The sequence below is a fragment of the Echiichthys vipera genome (genome assembly GCF_963691815.1).
Source record: "Echiichthys vipera genome assembly, chromosome: 6".
Lineage (NCBI taxonomy): Eukaryota > Metazoa > Chordata > Actinopteri > Perciformes > Trachinidae > Echiichthys > Echiichthys vipera.
Window position 1 is genome coordinate 7,770,460 of NC_139831.1, and position 19,623 is coordinate 7,790,082.

The 19,623-nt window shown below is 42.7% G+C and overlaps 1 protein-coding gene across 2 annotated transcripts in view; it reads left to right on the forward strand.

Annotated features, from left to right (window-relative positions):
* The window catches only part of mbnl3 (muscleblind-like splicing regulator 3), a 33,736-nt gene that overhangs the window by 3,563 nt on the left and 10,550 nt on the right, over positions 1-19,623 (forward strand). For both annotated transcript variants that reach the window (XM_083915564.1, XM_083915565.1), the window contains exons 2-6: positions 4,179-5,173; positions 14,397-14,561; positions 15,243-15,446; positions 15,526-15,765; positions 16,568-16,721. In XM_083915564.1, coding sequence (XP_083771690.1) covers positions 5,000-5,173; positions 14,397-14,561; positions 15,243-15,446; positions 15,526-15,765; positions 16,568-16,721 — 937 coding nt within the window. In that variant the 5' untranslated portion in view covers positions 4,179-4,999. The remainder of the gene's footprint in view (positions 1-4,178; positions 5,174-14,396; positions 14,562-15,242; positions 15,447-15,525; positions 15,766-16,567; positions 16,722-19,623) is intronic.

Consider the following 19,623-nt stretch of genomic DNA (forward strand, 5'->3'; position numbering starts at 1 on the left):
AATGCACTCATTCTAGCTGTTGCTTGATATGTTTTAGTTTGCTTCTATGTAACATCTCTCTTTCTTAACCTGTTCTTTCATGCACTGTAACAAGTGACAAAGAACGAGCTGTACCCAGCATTCGGTGGTGTAACAGTTAATAGGGTTCCCCTCTCAATACACTATGCTGTGTGTACATACTAGTAAATATATCCCGTATATGCACAATAATGCACTCTCCATATTTCACCTCTCTGGGCCCTCAGCAATACATCTACCAAGTGTGAAGTCCATCAGTAGAACGGTCCATCGACCGTATGAACAGCCATTGGATGTACGGACAACTGTTCGGTTATTGAGAAAAGGACAGACGGACCTTTCACTTTAGTTAGATGTACTCAATGCCCTTAATCTAAAGAAAGAAATTAAAGTGGCAACTTAAATATTCTCCTGACTGATGGACGAGAAATAAAATGGGTTTTGTATTTGTTCATTTGTAAACTTGTCACCTTACCGTTCACTAAATGCATGCCCGACACTTTAAAGTTCTATTGATATAAGGCTATATGTTAGTGTTGGGAGGTAAGGTGCAGGGCTGTCTGTCGAGGTGCCTCTACACCCGCCATAATGCAGACGTCAGAGCTCCGGTGAAGGTTACACTGCTGGGGCCGGTAGCCCTTTGGTGCACTGTGTTTGATGATGGACGCAGTGCGCCGCACTCAACAGCAACCACCCCCTCTGTCCTCCTTATACTTCCCCCGATTCTGTTCCACCTACATGTTGACCCCCACCTGCTGGGGCCCATCTTCTCACTGCAGACACCTGGAGGAGCGGCAGCAGCATAATGACTCTTATAACTGGGGCGTTCTATATTTATTCACAGTGCCGCATACCTGCAAGTGACTGTTTAAGCTGCATTGTAAAGGTCAGACAGGTTCAGTGGGCCAAGATTATTTCCATAAGATTTTGCAGTTTAGTCGAGCTGAAACTTGTCACAACGACTCTGAAGTGTTATGGCCATTGTGTCACTATTTCTTGACATGATTAATCAGGAAAGAAGCTGAAATTACACATTTCTGTACATTTACATATATTTAGCTCAAACTTTTTATGCTTTCCTTCATTTATTCAGATAGAGTTTTAACCCATTTGTCAATGTTGTAGAGACAACTTTGATGTGTGGGCTGGACCTGCACGTTAACGCAGCCTCAAGCATGTAGCATCAAACCCCTCTTTATCAGAGCTCTTGATCAATGTTTAGCTATAAGAGTACTTCTCCCTCATCATTTCGCTTCATCTGCCTCTTAATTATTCGCTCCTTGACTGTTTGTTAAGCTCTTGTATCTTTTGGCGTCCTCATGTTTTATCTCTGCTGTGGTAGGTACAGTAGTGTTGTGCAATGTTGCAGCTTGGCAGGGTTTCATTTCAAACTGAAGGATATGTTTTTCTACAGAGCACTATCTCTTGAAAAAAAGAACGTAAAACATTGACTAAATGCAAGTAGGCATGCTTTATATGTGTTGTCAGGCAAAGATGTGCCTTTGTCAGGTTTCTAATTCAATCAGTTAAAGGCATAATATGAAGTATTATCCTAAAAAAAACAATGTATAAACTAATCCCTTAGTAATCCCTCTGAATCTTTGTCACGCCCCTCCCCCTCAGCACCTCAAACTGCCACTCAGAGCAAAAGGCAATGTGTCTGTTTCACCAACACACACGAAGAGAAAGTTGAGCGATATGTTAAATATTTCCCAACCCGCCACCATCAGCCCATCATCCCAGCAATCAAGGATATATTCGCCCAACTGATTAATCTGTCTATCACAAACCCTTACCCCATAAAACATCAGTGCAAGACACTAACAGTCCAAGAGGAAAAGTCTGTCCTGCAGATCTTCAGTAAGAGAACAGGGATGTCTTAGTTTTGATCACGCTGAGTCTTTTTCCTGAGGGGAAATCATCCTCAGCTGAACTTTGTGTTTGCATGCAAACACTCTAAACTAAGATGCTGAGCACGGTAATCATCATACCTGCCCATCATCAGCAGCATGTGAGCATGTAAATATTACATAAGTGCAGCCTCATAGAGCTGCTATCGTGGCTGCAGACTGTAAGTTTTGTTCCTGTGATGGTCAAGGTTACTCCCTTATGAGAAACTAACTAAACATACTCTGTTTTGAATGTCAGATCTATTAGCTTATTAATCTCTAAACTAAACTCACAGGTCATTCTGTCTGTTTAAAGGATTTCTCTATTTTGAACTCCATTGTCTTCTAGTCCCCGTAAAGGCCCTGAGGCCAAAGGTAAAGCTTACAACAATGGCAGCATCAGCGAGTGAAAGGTCATTATGTGTATATTTAAAGGTACAGGGTGCCGTAGAAACTAAAATGGCACTGGAGGAGAGCCAGCATTGCCGCGTAGCTTTCCAAGAATGGTCGTAATGACAACTGTGCGCCATTTGGTGTCTGGTGTGGCGTGAGCGAGGCGAGGAAGTGAGTGTTGCTGAGGAGCATCTTGATGATGATGCGGGATGTGTACTGCTATCGCTGCGTCGCCAGGGCGTGCACAAGCAAGGGCGCTTGACACTGATGTGGACCTGAATACAGGACAGGCAGAGCTGCAGGAGGAGTGCTTGTTTTGTCCCCCTGAGAAAAGTTTCTATTGATCTGAAGGAAGGCTGGGAGGAGGAGGAGCAGGAGGAGGAGGCACAGACAAGCACAATGGTTAAGCAAGCAAAGCAGTTGCTGTACCTGCTCGTCGCTCATTCCTGCCTCTGTTTTTTTGGGCTGGGATGTGTCTTTGTTCTTGTGTTTGAAGGTGGGTGTATCAATTCAGCTCCCACCTCCCCCCGTATCCCTCCTTCTCCCACTCCACTGCGGTGTTCTCCTTCTGGGCTGTCTATCTGCACACGCACACACACACACACACACACACACACAATCGTTCCCTCACACTCCCCCCTGTCGGTTCCTCCGTCTGTGTCTGCCGCCATCAAACGTAGGGACTGATAATATCTGCTCCAGTCCCCCTCTCCTCCTCCTGTTTTTGTACTCCTTCTCTCCTGCATGTCCCCTATTGTTTTTACACTTTGTGCATAAATGTACTACTACGTTTCACACAGGACAGCCTCCATTTTCTCTTCTATTTTTACCAACTCTAAAATGCAGTTTGGACTCTGCCTGCTGTTGTGAAGCTGAATTGTAGTTTCTTTATTGAGCCACCTCACTGATTATTATCTGTATTCAGTGAGTGTCCGGACACGTCACTCTGCTCCCTGCACAGGCTGTATGCGTCCCCCCCCTCCTTGCATCACACTGCAGTAATGGTCCACTGTTTTACTCCTCCACGTCTGTGAGAAGCTGTTTGGACTCAGAGTTGTTGTACAGTTTGAATATTAGCATGTGGCTCAGCCATGACTGTGAAAAAATCCTGGGAGGAACAAGGACGGGCTCTGTGGAGGGAGGAGCATGATGTGGAAACTGCCCTGGCATTGGTTGGCGACTTGCTCTGCGTGCCTGCAAAAGTCCGTCCGATTGGCTGGAGCCTCGCATTGAGCACAGCAGCTGCAGTTGTGAAGAACTTACCCCCCCCCCCCTTCTCTCTCTCTCTCTCTCTCTCTCTCTTTCTATCTATCTCTCTCTCTCTCTCCCTCTCTTTCTCCCTCTTTTGCTACTTCTTCCCTTCACATTAATAACTGTCTGGGAATCATCAGTGTCGACCACACACGTGCCAGCAGCCGGTGCGACTTCAAGGACACTGCTTTTCACAGTATATTGCAGCTTGATTCATGTCAAGTTAGTCAATTACTTTCTGCTCTGAGAAGCTCGGAGGAGTTAAAGTGACGTCTCTGTCCTGCCTGCAATCTCCCTCCATCCCCTCTCTCTCCCTCTCTCTCTCTCTCTCTCTCTTGTATCACTTAATCAAGACATAGCTTGCCCTTTCCTGTTCATTGCTGCCCCCCCCTCCCTCCCCGTATGCTCGGTTCCCCTATTTGTTTGTCCTCGCTTTATTCTCTTAGGCTCTTTCCCTTTCCACCCTCCTGCCTCGTGGTCCTCGTCACCCTCCGTTTACACAAGCTCCACACGAGGTTGTCGTAGCTTCACAATAACGGCATCTTTCTCTTCAACAGGCTGCTTATTTTTCTTCCTCCTCTTTTTTTCCGATCAGCGCTTTGAATAAATGTTCTGTTTTTTTCACAGTCCACGGTGAGGCAACAAGCAAGGACATGCAGGAGAGAGGTCAGTGAAGAGGATGACATCAGAAGAACAGACGACGGCGAAGGAGGGATGAGAAAGAGACTGAAATAAGAGGAGGAAGAGGAACTCCAAAGTGCCTACTGCGAGGGGTCGTCTGCTGCTGTTTAGCTGCTGGATGAGAGCAGGACGGGGCTCAGTGTGCGTTTGGCCTTGAATGGAGGCTATATTTTATCCTGACAGCCACGGAGTCATCCATCCCATGTTGCTGAGCTGCAGTCTCCACATTCCCTGAACCGAGCCTCCACCTCGTCTCATCACCGCAAGGACACCATCACTTTAAAGGTTGTGCTTTTGTTGTTGTTCCACAGAAATCTTCCTTTCTCAGGCCGTTCAAACACAGCGACTGCCCCGGGCCCTGGATCATGTTGACGTGAACACAACGGCGACTTACAGCGGGCGTCAGTCGATTCAGGTGAAGGCACAGACGCTCAGTGTCACATGAGTGATGTACTCAGAGTAGCTTCTTTTTTTTTCTTTCTCCGAGACAGAGCTGGCCTCTTCTCACAGTCTGACCCCTCTATCTCCAACTTCAGCTGACACTTTTCCCAGGAAGAACTAATAAACATCCCCTAAAATACACCAACCAAAAGGACTCGCTCCCTTTTTTTTTTTTGCGCTGAGGAAAAACAAGATCATTTTGCTTCTGTTTTTTTTTCTAGGGGGGGACTTTTTTTCCTTGCATCACTATTAGTCACCCCTGCTCTCATCAGACAGTTTTCCGTCCATCTGCCCTCACTGCTGCTCAGTGATTGTGAGCGACTCAGATGGCTGTCAGCATGACCATGGGACGGGACACCAAATGGCTGACCCTGGAAGTGTGTCGCGAGTTTCAGAGAGGCACCTGCTCGCGGTCTGATGCCGAGTGCAAGTTTGCTCATCCCTCCCGGAGCTGCCATGTGGAGAATGGCCGAGTCATCGCCTGCTTTGACTCGCTCAAGGTAACAATGTAGCACACAGTACACATCTTGTTTGTTTAGACGCGTGCATTGTGACCTGTGTCAAGTTAGCTGATGCCTGTTGTGTGTACTGACACACACAGACACACACAGATACACACAAACCAAGGTTTTTCTGTTGTGTTTTATAGCAGAGGTGGTCTTTGCTGTACATATTTAACATATTTAATGACTGTCGTTTAGGGTGTCATTATCTAACTGAATTGCTCAAGAGAAATGCGATGCGTCAGGATGCGGGTGGCTCACCGCCTCACCTAAACGGTTTCCTGGAAACATCGCAAACTGTGTCAGTTGGTCAGTTGAGCCACCCTTTTTACTCCTGGATATTTTGTTCAGAATTGCTCTAATTTCACCTGAATATCTTTATTGTAATAAATATATATTATATTACGCTTTTTTTCCCTTTATTAACGATATAATTAAGTCTCTTGCAGAATGACCTTTTAAAAAACTCGAGAGTACCAGCTAAGAAATACATTTTTCGCCTGTCATCATGGAGTCTAAAGTGAGGATTTCCAACTAAGGGTGGGTGATATGGATGCTGACAAATCTACATGTGACTGGTTTTGGCTTATACAGTGACACCTGACAAAGCAAGGTCTTCATCTTCAAAGGTTATTTTTTTAACCATTATTAGAAAGCATACTGTTGAGACACATACAGAAAAGGGGGGCGAGAGAAAGAGAGAGGCCGCCATAGAGCAGTCTTGCTCATTGATTTGCATCTGCCTTCAATGATGTAATTCAACAAGCTATTTTAAAGGGATAGTCACCTCAGTATAAAGAGGACTGAATAGGCTGTGATGCTAGGTGTAAGGATTAACACCCGACAAGTTAAACATCCTGTGATTGTAATGGGTGTAATAACCTCTGCAGAATAGCTAACGTTGCTTCAGTAGCCCCCACTTTCCTCCTAGCGTTAGTCTATCTAGACGGAGTGCCAAAAACTGCACTTACTCAGACGGCCATTTGAGGCACGCTCCAAAAGCAGGTGAATTCCCACAGACCCCCATGTTAAAATGGCCGCCTTTACAGCAGAAATATAAATGTTTACAGCCTGGTACCACAAAAATGGTTTTGGTCTTTTCGTAAATAACTCACCCGTTATATCACATCCTCAGGAAAGGCGCTCTCGTCGTATGCCATTATGGACTTGGAGACCAAGCGCGGTACTGCAGCACTCGCCTGTTTGTGTGGCGGTCCTGTGCCCAGAAGCACATTCACCCATTCACTTCCATACATGCGGGGAAGAGGAGATTTAAATGCTCATACTTATCTTCAGACCCTCAACTAAAAAATCATAGGTGGGCATAATTTGAGACCTTACCAAAATGAAGTTATGGGCGGGTGAAGGAGTGTGCGTGGCTAAAAAGAGTTAAACACATCCAGCAGCTCAGGTCCCGTCTCCGTAGAGCCCAGTGCAAGGCTCCGGCGGAGACACAACTCTTCTGCTCAAACTTTTTGTGCATTGTGTTCGATGTTTTTTTGTCATTTTCCGTGTTGTTTCATGCTTGATGCTCGGCAACACAAAGATTTTCTGCATCCCACATAAGTCCTCCAGCATCCACGAGAACCAAATGGCGGCATCCTGAAGGGAGCCTGCCACTGAGCAGCTTTCCATAAGAATGAGTGGGCGCCATTTTTCTCGTCCGCTGTCCATCCTTTTTTCTGTCCCTGCGTCATATATACATTATACTAATGCCTAAAGTTATGCATTATTAAGGGCGTGCAGCTTTGAGTGTAACACAGGTCCCGTCACAGAAGACTGTAGGCTTCATTCGGCTTGCCTCAGCTCCATCCATGCAGGAGTTAAGTGACGTCAGGCACCAACAAGACAGCGAAGGCCGGAGCCACCAGGAGCCACCCTCTTTGAGCTTAATTTTGTCTCTTTCGGAAACCTATGAATGTGTTATATATATATTGTACATGTGTTTTTATGTAAATAGACCTAGCTCCAGGCTCTTTAGCTAAGCCTCGTCGTTGCTATCTTTACCTGCGCTGCGTCATAGATGTCCGGTAAACATGTCCGGTGACTAAAAGTTGATCAACACCTTTCAGCCAATCAGAATTGAAGATTCTTAGTGGCCACAGTATAAATCGTCATATTGTCCAACCCTAATTTTAACCTTTCAAATCCCTCCTTCCTTAATAATAATCTCATTCAGGTGTGTATAGCAATGTCACAGGAATGTCTTCTAGTTTTTAAGGTATTTATTGTTAAAATCCTTCTCATGTGTGATGATAATTTCTCGTAAAGCCACTTTGCCGACAGTCCCTCTGTCCGTCAGTGATGTGGGCTTGTCGATGGCGCTGATTCAACATCACTTCAGCGGCTCTCCTGACTCTCGTCTCCACCACAGAACACAACACGAGCTCCACTCATACACAGCGGAAAAACAGTCTGACAAGTGATTTACTGTATTTTAGAAGAGTTCAATGGGCAATTGCGCTAAAATTGAGAGTAAGCTGTTGCTGCGTCAGTGTGTGTGTGTTTTGCTCGAGCAGCTTTCATGCAGAGAAGAAGCGAGACCCAGACAAGGGGCTGTCTGTCTGAGTGCAGCTGCTGTCTCCTTGTTTATTGAGTTAGAATTTATCATTCAGCCATTTTTCTGTGTTATGTCTTCCAGAGCAGGAGGGAGAGAGAGAGAGAGAGGGAGAGAAACAGAGAGGGGGCCTAGCAACAGCACAGGAGTGCGTACCCATTGGATAGTTTGATCTTCCTGAGTGGCACGGCTGTTTTTAGCACAGAGCAACAGCCTGGCTCTGTACTGGTTGCATTGATGGGAGAAAGAGGCGACCTGCTTCATAGCAAAGGCGGTGAACAAGCTTTAAAGGCCACTTTCGATGTTTGAAGCCCTGGGGTCACTCTGGTTAGAGAAAGAACTGAAGTTAGTGACAGTTGAAGGTCTTTCTGTATCTGCAGCTTTAGTGCCAGCACAGTATGTAAACAACCACCTCTTTACAGCAGTGCTTTAGCCCTCATCGTCGTTCAGGATTATTCTCAGCTGACAGCCGTTGTTTTTGGTCGACTGACTGGAAAAAACAAAGAAGCACGTCGCTCAAGCCGCTCTACAGCATCATTCCTTCCTCCTGCTCTCCGCCCACCCCTCCTTCCTTTGTTAATTTTATGGATTTATCTGCTAATGGCCTCCCTCCGCACCGTCCCTCCCATATCTGGCATCTCCGGCCCAGTCCGAGCCGACCCCCGTCCTTCCCTCTTGCTCCTCCATTAGCTCTGTCTGGTCGGTCTGAACCTGCTGCAGGGAGAGAGAGGGGGGGGAGAGGGGGTGGGGGGGCTGGTTCTTTTTACCTTGTTAACTGGAGTGCTGCTGTCGTCTCAGATGATTAGTGTGGACATCACATCTGCCCAACGCACCACAGGTTTAACAGCAGTGTCACTTTTGAATGACATCACAGTCGGGCTGCGGCTAATAATTATTTTCATTGGTGATTCGTCCGCAGAACATTTCATCAATTAATCAAATTGATATGACAGGAAATACATAAAAAAAAGTCTGAAGAAGACTTTTATATTTTAAAATGCTGCTCTTGTCCAAATGATCTCCAAACAAACAGACCCACAGTCTATATAAGACAAAGACAAGACAAACATTTGTGTCATTTTCCCATGAACAAGACTAAGAGTCTACAGCCATGCTAGCAGCTGTGTGAAGCGGTACTGCAGCGCTTTGACCCAAGTTTTGCATGTTAGCATGCTGATTTAAACACAAAGTACAGCTGTGCACCATGAGAATGTCATTAGTTTTTCATAAACCACAAGTTTTGACAAAATTCAAATTCTGACCTGTTGATGGCGCAAGATTAGAATTCAGAGGATCTCAAAAGTCAAAAGGATTCATCATCTGGCGTACAGGACGTTGGGAATGGACCTACGCAACCCCCCACGCCTTTTACGCCCTTGGCCAGATTAGGTGATAACCATGCAACCGTGTCTGCGTGGGCTCTCTCCGGGTTCTCCGGCTTCCTCCCACAGCCCAAAGACATGCAGGTGTTCGGTAAATTGATGACTCTAAATTGCCCGTAGGTGGAAATGTGTCTCATGTTGCAGCGCGCACAGACGCAGCGGCTCGAGGCTCCCCGCTCCTCAATTTCTTTGCACCTTTCAATCCAATTCAATTCAATTCAATTCAATTTTATTTAACTTAGAGTGCAAAATCATAACAAAAGTTATCTCAGGACACTTTACAGAGTAGGTAAAGACCACACTCTATGACTTATTTATGGTTTACATAGACCCAACAATTCCTCAGCAGAGTGCGGTGGCAACGAAAACCTTCCCTATAACAGGCAAGAATGTCAGACAGACCCAGCTCTGTGGAGGACGGACACATGTCTGCACCAGTTAGGAGGAAGAAAGGAAGAGAGAAAGAGAGAAAAGAGTGACAGATGGACAGAGAGAGACAAAGACAGACACAAAGACAGACAGAGACACTTCCAGAGATGGAAGCAACCACAAAAGTAACACTAACTATAATAATATCTATAGTAATGTGAATATGACTTATATGTTATGGCAGTTAATAAAGTAGAAAAGTAGAAACAAGCACAGCTAAGATGATGAATATGACAAACGTAATAATTATGGTGGTAAATATGATCAATGATGGGTATAAGTAGGTGTGATACAATGAGAAATAGGACTGATAATGTTTTTATGGCTACAAATGTTATAATTTATAAAAATTAATGATATATGAGTAATGTGATAAGTGATAATAGCAGCAGGAAGCGTCACCACGATCAGCAGAGACCTGCGAGACGACAAAGCACAAACAACTCCGGGGAAGAAGCTGAATTAGTAACATGCATTGATGAGACATGAATGATACAGACGGAGAGGAGAGAAGCTCAGAGGATCAGGAACAGGATTATCCCCCGGCAGACGAGGCCTGTAGCAGCATCATTAAGTAAGCCTAACAAAATCAGCTTCGGCCAAGACAATAAAGGCTATCACATAGTTACAGAAACTTTACAGGTTTGTAGTTGAGATCAAAATGAAGGCTGAGTTTAAAGATGGGTGTGGTCCGAGCAAGGGTGTCGGAAATAAGGTGGGTAGAAAGTAAGGAAGGGGTCATGTCCCAAAGACTTTATGTCCCTGGCTCCATTTGATGTTACGCGTTGACGGCCTCTAGTTTAATTTGGATTTGTTCAAACTTGATTTGGGGGAAAAGTGTCCACCTTTAGTTCCAGTTTATAATAAAGAAATGTTACTTTTTATGCATGTGTTGAATGCCACATGTTGGTGTGAACATCATAATGTTGGGCTGATGATACCAGGGTCCCAACCCTACTCTAAAGCTGTAGCCAGGGCATTAAAGAAGTGACGGCAAGCACACGTACGTGATGGGTGTTGAGTGTGAGAACGGGTTGGAACCAAAGTCAAACATTTAATCAATCATCAAAAGCTATCAATGTCACATGAGAATGAACCCAACCTCAAGATCAAGATTGTCTCGTATTAATGTGGGAACTGTTTTGATCTATTTATTTATCATTCGATGTAATCTGCGTCTCATCTCTGTCTTCTCTCTGAATGCATCAACAGCACACGACTGTACTAACGGGGACTTTCTCTGTGTTGCGTAGTGTGTTGCTATGGCAACCAGAGGGAGATTCCTGACCAATACTCTCCTCAAACACCACGTTTCATTTGTCTCTTTCTCTACCAGATTTTTTTTAAAGCTTTTCATACAGGGTTTTCTATCTGTATCAGTGTTTAGAGTCCAGGTTTAGCTTTTTGTTTTGGTGCACACAATGCATAAAGTGCATCCTCAAGCTCATTAATAGGTACTTTTTTCTTTCCCTGTGACTTTGAGCAGGCTTGCTGGACTCATGGGACTCACTCCTCATTACAGACTCATCCCTAAACACACAGCTCGCTGACGCAAAGCTTGCTCGCGTCTCCAGTGTAGGCGAAGGTGTTTGCCTTGTGTACTTTTCCTGGCCGTTTTTCAGGCTGCTACACGTTTTGCTTGTATGCTTTTTTTGTCTGGTGTGCGAAGTCGTGTGACTCCCTCCTGGATGCTGGTGAAGGAGACACTGCAGTTGTTGTCATTTATAGCTCTCCCGCTGCTGAAACCCTTTTCTGTGTGCGTGTGTGTGTCCTCATCTCAGCGCGACATCATCTATCACCGTCAGAGTCTCTGCACCATGACGTCAGTTTGTCTTCAGAGTTTTTTTATTCTCCTTTCCCTGTTGTGCGGCACTCTCACACAACCCCTTTAATGAGGGCTGGTCTGTGTGGGTGTGGTGGTTTGACGACAGAGCATGTGGAGGTAGTGTAGCAGGTAAACGGCTCATCTGCAGGACCAGACAGCTGCTGTCGGCCCAGGGGTTTAATGGAGACTGCAGTTTTTTGTGCCGTGTGCGTTGACCTGCAGTGTTCGTGCAGCACCATCTTCACCTTCCCCACGACTCCGCCAGGGAGGAAGGACACAGCTTTGGTGACGTTCGGGGGCAAAATGAATTGCTTTTTGATAAGTGGCTCTGAATTTGATGTAGGGTTTGACAAGAAGCCAAAAATGAGCACGAGTTACCTGTAATTCAAAATGGGTCATGACTGCTGAATCAGGATAAGCCTCGGCTGAATAAAATACATTATTATTGCAACCTAAGTTAGTATTAGCTTATTAAAGCATGTGTTTTGGATATATAGTTTCACAACACATGACATTGATCACAAGGTTAATCACTTATACTCACATTAGGGAGTTGCAGGCTTGTCAGAGGAGCTAAAATGGCAACTTTTATCAACTTTTATCCAATATTCTGTTTAATTTATAACCCAAAATATTGCTTTTATGACCATTTCTTTCTGTTTCATTCACATTTATTATAAAGGGAGTCTACTTTGGTTACAGACCAACTGTCTGCTGTCGTTGTTGAAGCCTGCATGTGATGAATGAAGCTTTGCATACAAGACAAATAGAAATGCTTTGACTATGCACATAAGCCCTACACCAGACGAGTGCTGCTCAGCCAAATGCTTCTTTTGTTAATGAATAGTCATGAGTAGTGCTCTGTGCTCAGTAGATGAGCATGTTTCAGTTTTAATAATTCATGTTTTTATTGGGACACACTGTTCAACAACACGTCACAGAAACTGTCCTTCGCGTGAGTTTAAACCTCATATTAGCCAAAGCTGTTCTGACCCTCTGAAACTGAGGAGCTATGAAGATCCTGAAGAAACTTAGAATTAAAGATCATCTTACCAACTTTGTAAAGCTGCTATGCGTACATACGGTCCAGTGGTGGAAGTACAATTACTCAAATACTGTACTTAAAGTAATGTTCTCAAGGATTTCCATTCAAATAAATGTCTGTTCAGTTATTATCTATCACCAGGTGAAGTAACACAATGGTGACTGAGCAATGGTGATGAAAGCCTTTGCGTAATTGTAACACAGGGACCATTTTTCTGCATCGAATACTTACTTTCATGTACATTTTGCTGATAATACTTTTGCTTAAAGGGATAGTTTTAATATTTTGAAGTGGGGTCGTATGAGGTACGTACATAGACTGTAAAAAATAATGGACGTAGCCACCTTGACGTCACCCATTGGAAGCCAGACGTTTGGCATTTGGCCGTTGCCATACTGGTATTTTGGAGCCAGAAGTGACCATATTTGGCAGCTATGTAAGTGGTGTTTCAATGGCGCTAAGCTAAACAGTAAAGAGGGAAATTGTTGTTGCGGGGACCGCTGACGCAGCTCATCTGCATTGAAAATTGCTTCACTCAAGGCTAAGTCAAGGTGCAACCACTGAGAGCTGATCAAGACATATTAGACGACCAAAATGTTACAATCATAAAATCATAAAACGATAACACTGACAACACGGTCAAAGCTATTTTAATATAAACTGGGGACATGTAACACTACGCCGCTATCCTCATTGACAGGTGGACATGGAGCCCCGCCCTAAAGCGCGCTCTGCTTTATCATCTATTTTACTCTAAATGGGACCATAATTTACTAAATGAACAGTATTATGTATTGAAGAACACTTGCAACTAACGATTGAGACCAGAAAGTCATAAATCAAGTGAGGATTATTCTTTCATTGACTTCTATACAATCGGATTTCTGTTTGGAGTCAGTGGAGTTGCCCCCTGCTGGACATCAGAGAGAATTCAGGCACTTTTCAGGCTCAGAAGCTACGTCCGTTACGTTTACAGTCTAAGGGTTCTTCTCCATAGTCAATGTATTACCTACAGCAGATGGCAGCTGGCAAGCCTCCAGTAGACACGGAAGATAAGCGATGTTCTGCTGTGAACGAGAGCAGCATCTTCATTTTCTTTTAGCCACACTTTCACTTTAGTAAAAAATCTGAATACTTCCACCATCACTGACAGTATTACTTAATCTTCAGTACAAACACAAGTAACCAAAAAGCACCGTTATTGTGAAGAAAATAAGCTTTATTCTTTATCTAATCCCATTTGAGCTCTTCTCTGAACACAACTAGTGCATGTGCTGATGCTGAGGTCAGTCGTATGTATTTATTATATTTTATATATATATATTAATATATATTTATATTCTCTTTGTGTAAAGTAGCTTATTTATTTACCAGGTAGAGACACAGTATCTGTCGAACAGGACGGTGAGAGCCGAGCATGTGTTTTCACTCTCCCGCTTTATCACTTGTCAGCGAGGTTTATCTGACGTCTGCTGTGGAAAAATCCAAAGCTGGCACACACACACACACACACACACACACACACACACACACACATGTCATTTCACATTGGTTTAAAAAAACAAAAAGCTTTGTTAACTGTATAAAAGTGCTGTGGAAACAACTTTGAATCAAATTCCCGCATTTCTGTTTTGCTCAGATTGTTGTTGATGCCAGCGTAGCGTGCATTTAATGATGAACACTTTCAGTAAGTGTTTGCACATTTTTCATGAATTATCCAGTATGCAGCCTTCTGGGACTTCATTAGTGCTTTATGTCACCAGAATTTACCGTACATAGTTCTGCTCTGTAAACGTTGGATGCTTTGTGTTTAATATAACAAATTGTACTTGATGTGTGCTCCGCTGAACTTGGCTCAGACGCTGCAATGAGGTGAGCTTTCTCTGTCAAGGCACACCCCTGATTGATTTAGCGTCACGTTATCAGGTTCACCCCGTCCGTCTGCACACACTCATCTTTCCTCCCTCCTCTCTCCTGCTCAGGGGCGCTGCACCCGTGAGAACTGTAAATACCTGCACCCTCCGCCGCACCTGAAATCCCAGCTGGAGATTAACGGGAGGAACAACCTGATCCAGCAGAAGGCCGCTGCAGCCATGTTGGCTCAACAGATGCAGTTCATGCTGCCCGGAGCACAGTTGCAGCCCATAGTGAGCAGCCCACATTAAAACTACGACAGTGTAATGGATGCAAATGTAATTTATTTATCAAAATGCCAACTGCACTCTGTGTACTGCAGGTGAGGTCATAGCCAGCAACAGCGTGGCAGTTATTGTGTAAAATGGATTAATATTTGCCTCTCTGCTTGTGCTGGCATCAAGTTATGTCTGCAATTAATTTTCTTTAATCTTTTGTCCTCCAATAAAGATAAAATAAGGATTTTAAAAAGAGCATTATTGTCTATACTGTATAATATGGCTTCCAGTCCATTTACAATACAGAAGTATTTTAAATTAATTGAATTAAACATTTTGAATTATTACTTATGTAATGCCGTCTGACACATCAGATTTGATTTGCTTTAGTTTTTGTTAGATCTTTGGTTAAAGCACTTGTGTTCAGCTGATTATGAAGCAGAGCAGTTACAGTGAACAGTGAAAGGACCTTTGTCTCTTCTGTCTTTTTTCATCATCAATCAAAAGTGACAAGCAAAACATTTTCTATACAATTCATCTTTGCATTAACAAAGCTTTACGTAACTGCATGGTTCTCAATGCTGTAAAAAAAACAACAACACAGTAGTGGTTATGTTACTGCGAAATCCTCTCCTAAAGCCACAGAAAGCTCTGCCATAACTTGTTTTGTCTCTCTCGTCTCTGCCCTTCCCTCAGACAACATTCCCAATGACGCCCTCCCTGGCAACATGTCCCAGTATGGCGTTCAGTCCATATCTGAGCCACATGGGCCCGGGTATGGGCTTGATGCCTGAGCTGCTGCCCAGTACTCCCCTGCTGGTCCCTGGGAGTCCCACCGGCCTGGCAGCCATGGGCAACGGCACCTCCGCGCAAAAACATGTGCGCACAGACAAGCTGGAGGTATGTGGGGCCTACGCACAGTTGTTATGTTTCTATGTTTGGCCAAAGTATGATGAAAGGTAAATGTTGGCCATCCCAGGTTTGTCGAGAATTTCAGCGCGGTAACTGCACACGGGGCGAGGGCGACTGCCGTTACGCTCACCCTCTGGAGGCCGGCATGGTGGACTGCAGCGAGAACTCTGTCATCGTCTGCATGGACTACATTAAAGGCCGCTGCAGCAGAGACAAGTGCAAGTACTTCCATCCCCCGGCTCACCTGCAGGCCAGGATCAAGGCTGCACAGCACCAAGCCAGTCACAACACAGCGTCCGCAGGCTTGGTGAGTCCAGATAACGAGAGCTCTCTGTTCTTTTCACCAAAAATAAACATCAAATGTTTTAGGTGTAAACCAATACTCACCTTCTCAAGAGTTACGAATCAACAGTCACCGTATCTGCAGAACACAGCAGTGAAACAGAAGAAGAGTTTCTTGGTCTCTACTTTCTTGGATATTGTTTACTGATGCAATGAAGGATCAGGGTATCACAGTATCCCTCGGCCAGCTTGAAATGTGATAACGTAGTCTGGGGATTATGTTATTGCATGAATGTCTGCTACTGTGTGTCTGTGTCAGTGCCTGAGCCTGCACTCTCAGCTACAGGAGCTAAAGTTAGCATTGAGAGCAGCTGTAACATAATCAGGTCAAACTGCAGCGCTGATGCAGAAAAACAAGAAGGACACTGTTGGAAAAGATCCAAAACAGTAGAAAGAAACAAAATGTTTCTAACGTTTATACTTTTTGCTGTTACTTTTCACTGATATTATAATAATATAATGCATTTTGGGAAGGATATGCATGTAATTAGGTTATACTAGAAGAAAGATATCTTGGTTATCTTCCACTGCAGTTTGATGTTTCAGCAGCGGCCACTTTAGCGAATGAAATCATAGCAATCCCATTTTGCTCTTGGCCTGACCTCTGGGCTGTCCCACATCACTTCAGTTAATCTAAGATGCCGCAGTGTCCTCTTGTGGCGGTAAACAGAAACATCCGCATCGACTGGGTGTTGAGTCTAAAGAGCTAACCGTGTGATGACTCCGAGATAACGCCAGATGATAGGTAACTTCCCTTCTCCCCTCAGGCTCTGCCTCCAGGGGCCATGCAGCAGCTACCAAAGAGGCAGATCTTAGAGAAGAGCAACGGGGCCGCTGCCACCGTCTTCAACCACAACATGTTCCACTACCAGCAAGCCCTGGCTAACATGCAGCTCCAGCAGCCAGCCTTCATCCCCACGGGTGAGTCTCTACACACAGTGAATCACAGCCCATACAGGAAACACACGTAGGAGATCAAGTGGAATCATGGCGTTTGATTCTGTGCAGGCAAATGCAAGAGTTTTAATGTGAGACGACGAGGTAATATTGTGGGGTACGGGAGCCCCAGGTGTGGCTGCAACAGTATGCATGCTGTGGTTCCTCTGCAGTGTAACCGCTCGCCTGTACTCCTTCTATCACACCACGCTTCTCTGCCGTACGCCGTCTGTTGCGTTGCTTGCATTTGCATCTGCTCGGGCTTCTTGTGCGATGAGAGGGGTTGAAGCCATAAAGCGAGATACGTCACGGTAATCAGTCCAAACAACAACAACAAAAACAGACAAACACATGAGAGTCGAGCCTCTAAGTAAGGAGCCACAGGAGTGAGAAAAAACATGTGTTAATATAAAGAGCAATTTATACGTTTTTAAAAAGTGGAAATAAATCAAATAATATATAAATGTGGAAATATAAAGAGCAATTAATACTTTTTGTAAAAAATTTGAAATAAATAAAATAATGTAAAAATGAGGAAATATAAAAGCAATTAATACGTTTTTTTAAAAATGGAAATAAATCAAATAATATATAAATGTGGAGATATAAAGAGCAATTAATACGTTTTTAAAAAAAGTATAAAAAAAATAAAATAATATATAATTGTGTTAATATAAAGAGCAATTAATACTTTTTGTAAAAAATTTGAAATAAATAAAATAATGTAAAAATGAGGAAATATAAAAGCAATTAATATATTTTTAAAAAAGTGGAAATAAATAAAATAATATATAAATGTGAAAATATGAAGAGCAAATAACAAATAATAAGCTTTTTAATTTATTTTCACATTTATTTGTTCATTTATTTCTGTATATATATTTATATGTTTTTAATATACATTTATTTATTTTTGCATATAAATTACTTAATTATTTTCTATATCTAATTTTAATAATATTTCTTTATTTGTATCCCTATCTTCTGTAAAAAATTAGTATTTTGTATGCAATAAATAAATATTTGAATATATACAGAAGTAAATGAACAAATAAATGGGAAAATAAAATGTTCACAATTATTCCTCTCTATTTCGTTATTCACTTTTTTATTTCCAAAACTGATTAGTATTTTATTTATTTCTCTTTATATTTCCACATTTATTTTTTTATTATTTTACGGATGTATTCTTTTTTATGCCGCTCTAAGTGCCTGAGGTGCATGGATCGGTGGGTGCATGCATCGCAGGTTCCTGCAGGTTCTTCTATTAAAGGAGCACAGGTGCAGCAGCTTTGGTTCTCGTGTGTTCAAACTGGATGTCTGGTTGTTACTGAACAATAAGGAGAGACTTGTTTTGAAGGGTTTAATTTAGATTTGAAAGACAGTTTGGCTGGAAATGTATAATTATTCTTTAGTGGATTAAATTACTGCTGAAACAATGAGTTGAGTAATGAACGAGCTGATTGACAAAATTCCTTGCCAACAATTTCTGAAACCACTTATATTTATTAAGTAAAACACCGAAAATTTGACAGTTATTATAGTTTTTTACTTGTAGTTATTATTATTATAATCATTATTAGTATTATTATTATTTTTTTTTTATTTTTGTTTTCAATTCTGTTTGCTCGTTTCGGTTTAGATTTTATTGTTTAAAATGTTTAGTTGTTGATGATTTTTAATATAATAATATACTAGTTTTAGTTTGTTTTTGTTTTAATAGTAGGAGAGAAGTTTAAAATAGGTAATACAGTACAAATACTTTGAACTTAAACTATTTCTTGTATATTTTTATTTTAGTTTATTTTAGTTAATTGGTTAGTTAGTAAGTAAAACTAGTTTTATTTATTTATCTTAAGTCTAGTTTTTAGTTTCATTTCAGTTAACTAAAACGTTTTTTTCACACCTACTTTTAGTTTGTAGTCCAGTTTTAGTTAACTATAATAATTTGGGTTATGGCCTCTCAAATAGGAGGATCGAGTGCTTTTCTCTGTTTTATGTACCCATAATTATAACTTATATATCCGTGTTTTGAAGTGTTGTTCAGAAATAAATTGTATGCGTGCCACCTTTGGCTTTCAAAATTAACTCTTTTCTGTCCTTTTAAGCAATAAATCGATTGATTGGAGAGAACAAATAAAGGGGGAAAAGAGAAACATTGTAGAGAAATAAAATTTTGTTTATTAAAATGCATTTTGTAAACATACTTGGCACATAATGACACAAGTGACACTAGCAGGTGTCATGTCATGTTAACTGTAAATAAACGATGAGTAGTGAAAGGAATTATAGATGGACAGAGCCTCTACGTCAAGGTCCGTTCTCTCAACTTGATCCAGTCGTACTTGCTACGGGAGTCGCCATCTTGTCAGACTTTGACCTCATTTCCTTTTACCAAAAAAGGGCATGTATGTGACAATGGGGGACGGGAGATACGTCCATCTGGCTGACCTTTACCTCAGAGAAGAAGTGAGGGCCAGCGGCTCTTTGTCCCAGGCCTTAAATGGGTTTAATTATGCTGTGAAGACGGCCTGTTTAACCTGGGGGTCAATGAGACACTGCTCTATTATGAAACCTGCCCCTAGTGGACACTTGGTGGACTGCAGTCATCGGCACTTCCTTATTGGCTCAACCACGAAGTCCCTGTGGTGGGGGCTTGTGTGCCACACGTCTGAATTATACAACATGGAGGGCCACAAACTGTACCTGTCCTATGCTGAAGATACTGAACACTCACACACATTTATTAAACGCATGTTTAACTTCTACAGTTTACTTATACTGATCAAAGCCTCAATTCCCTGTGTGAGTGTGTTTGTCGGCTGTGACAGCCTCTGTGTTTCCGTCTGCACTAACCTGAAGCTTTGACTCACTTCGACCGCAGATT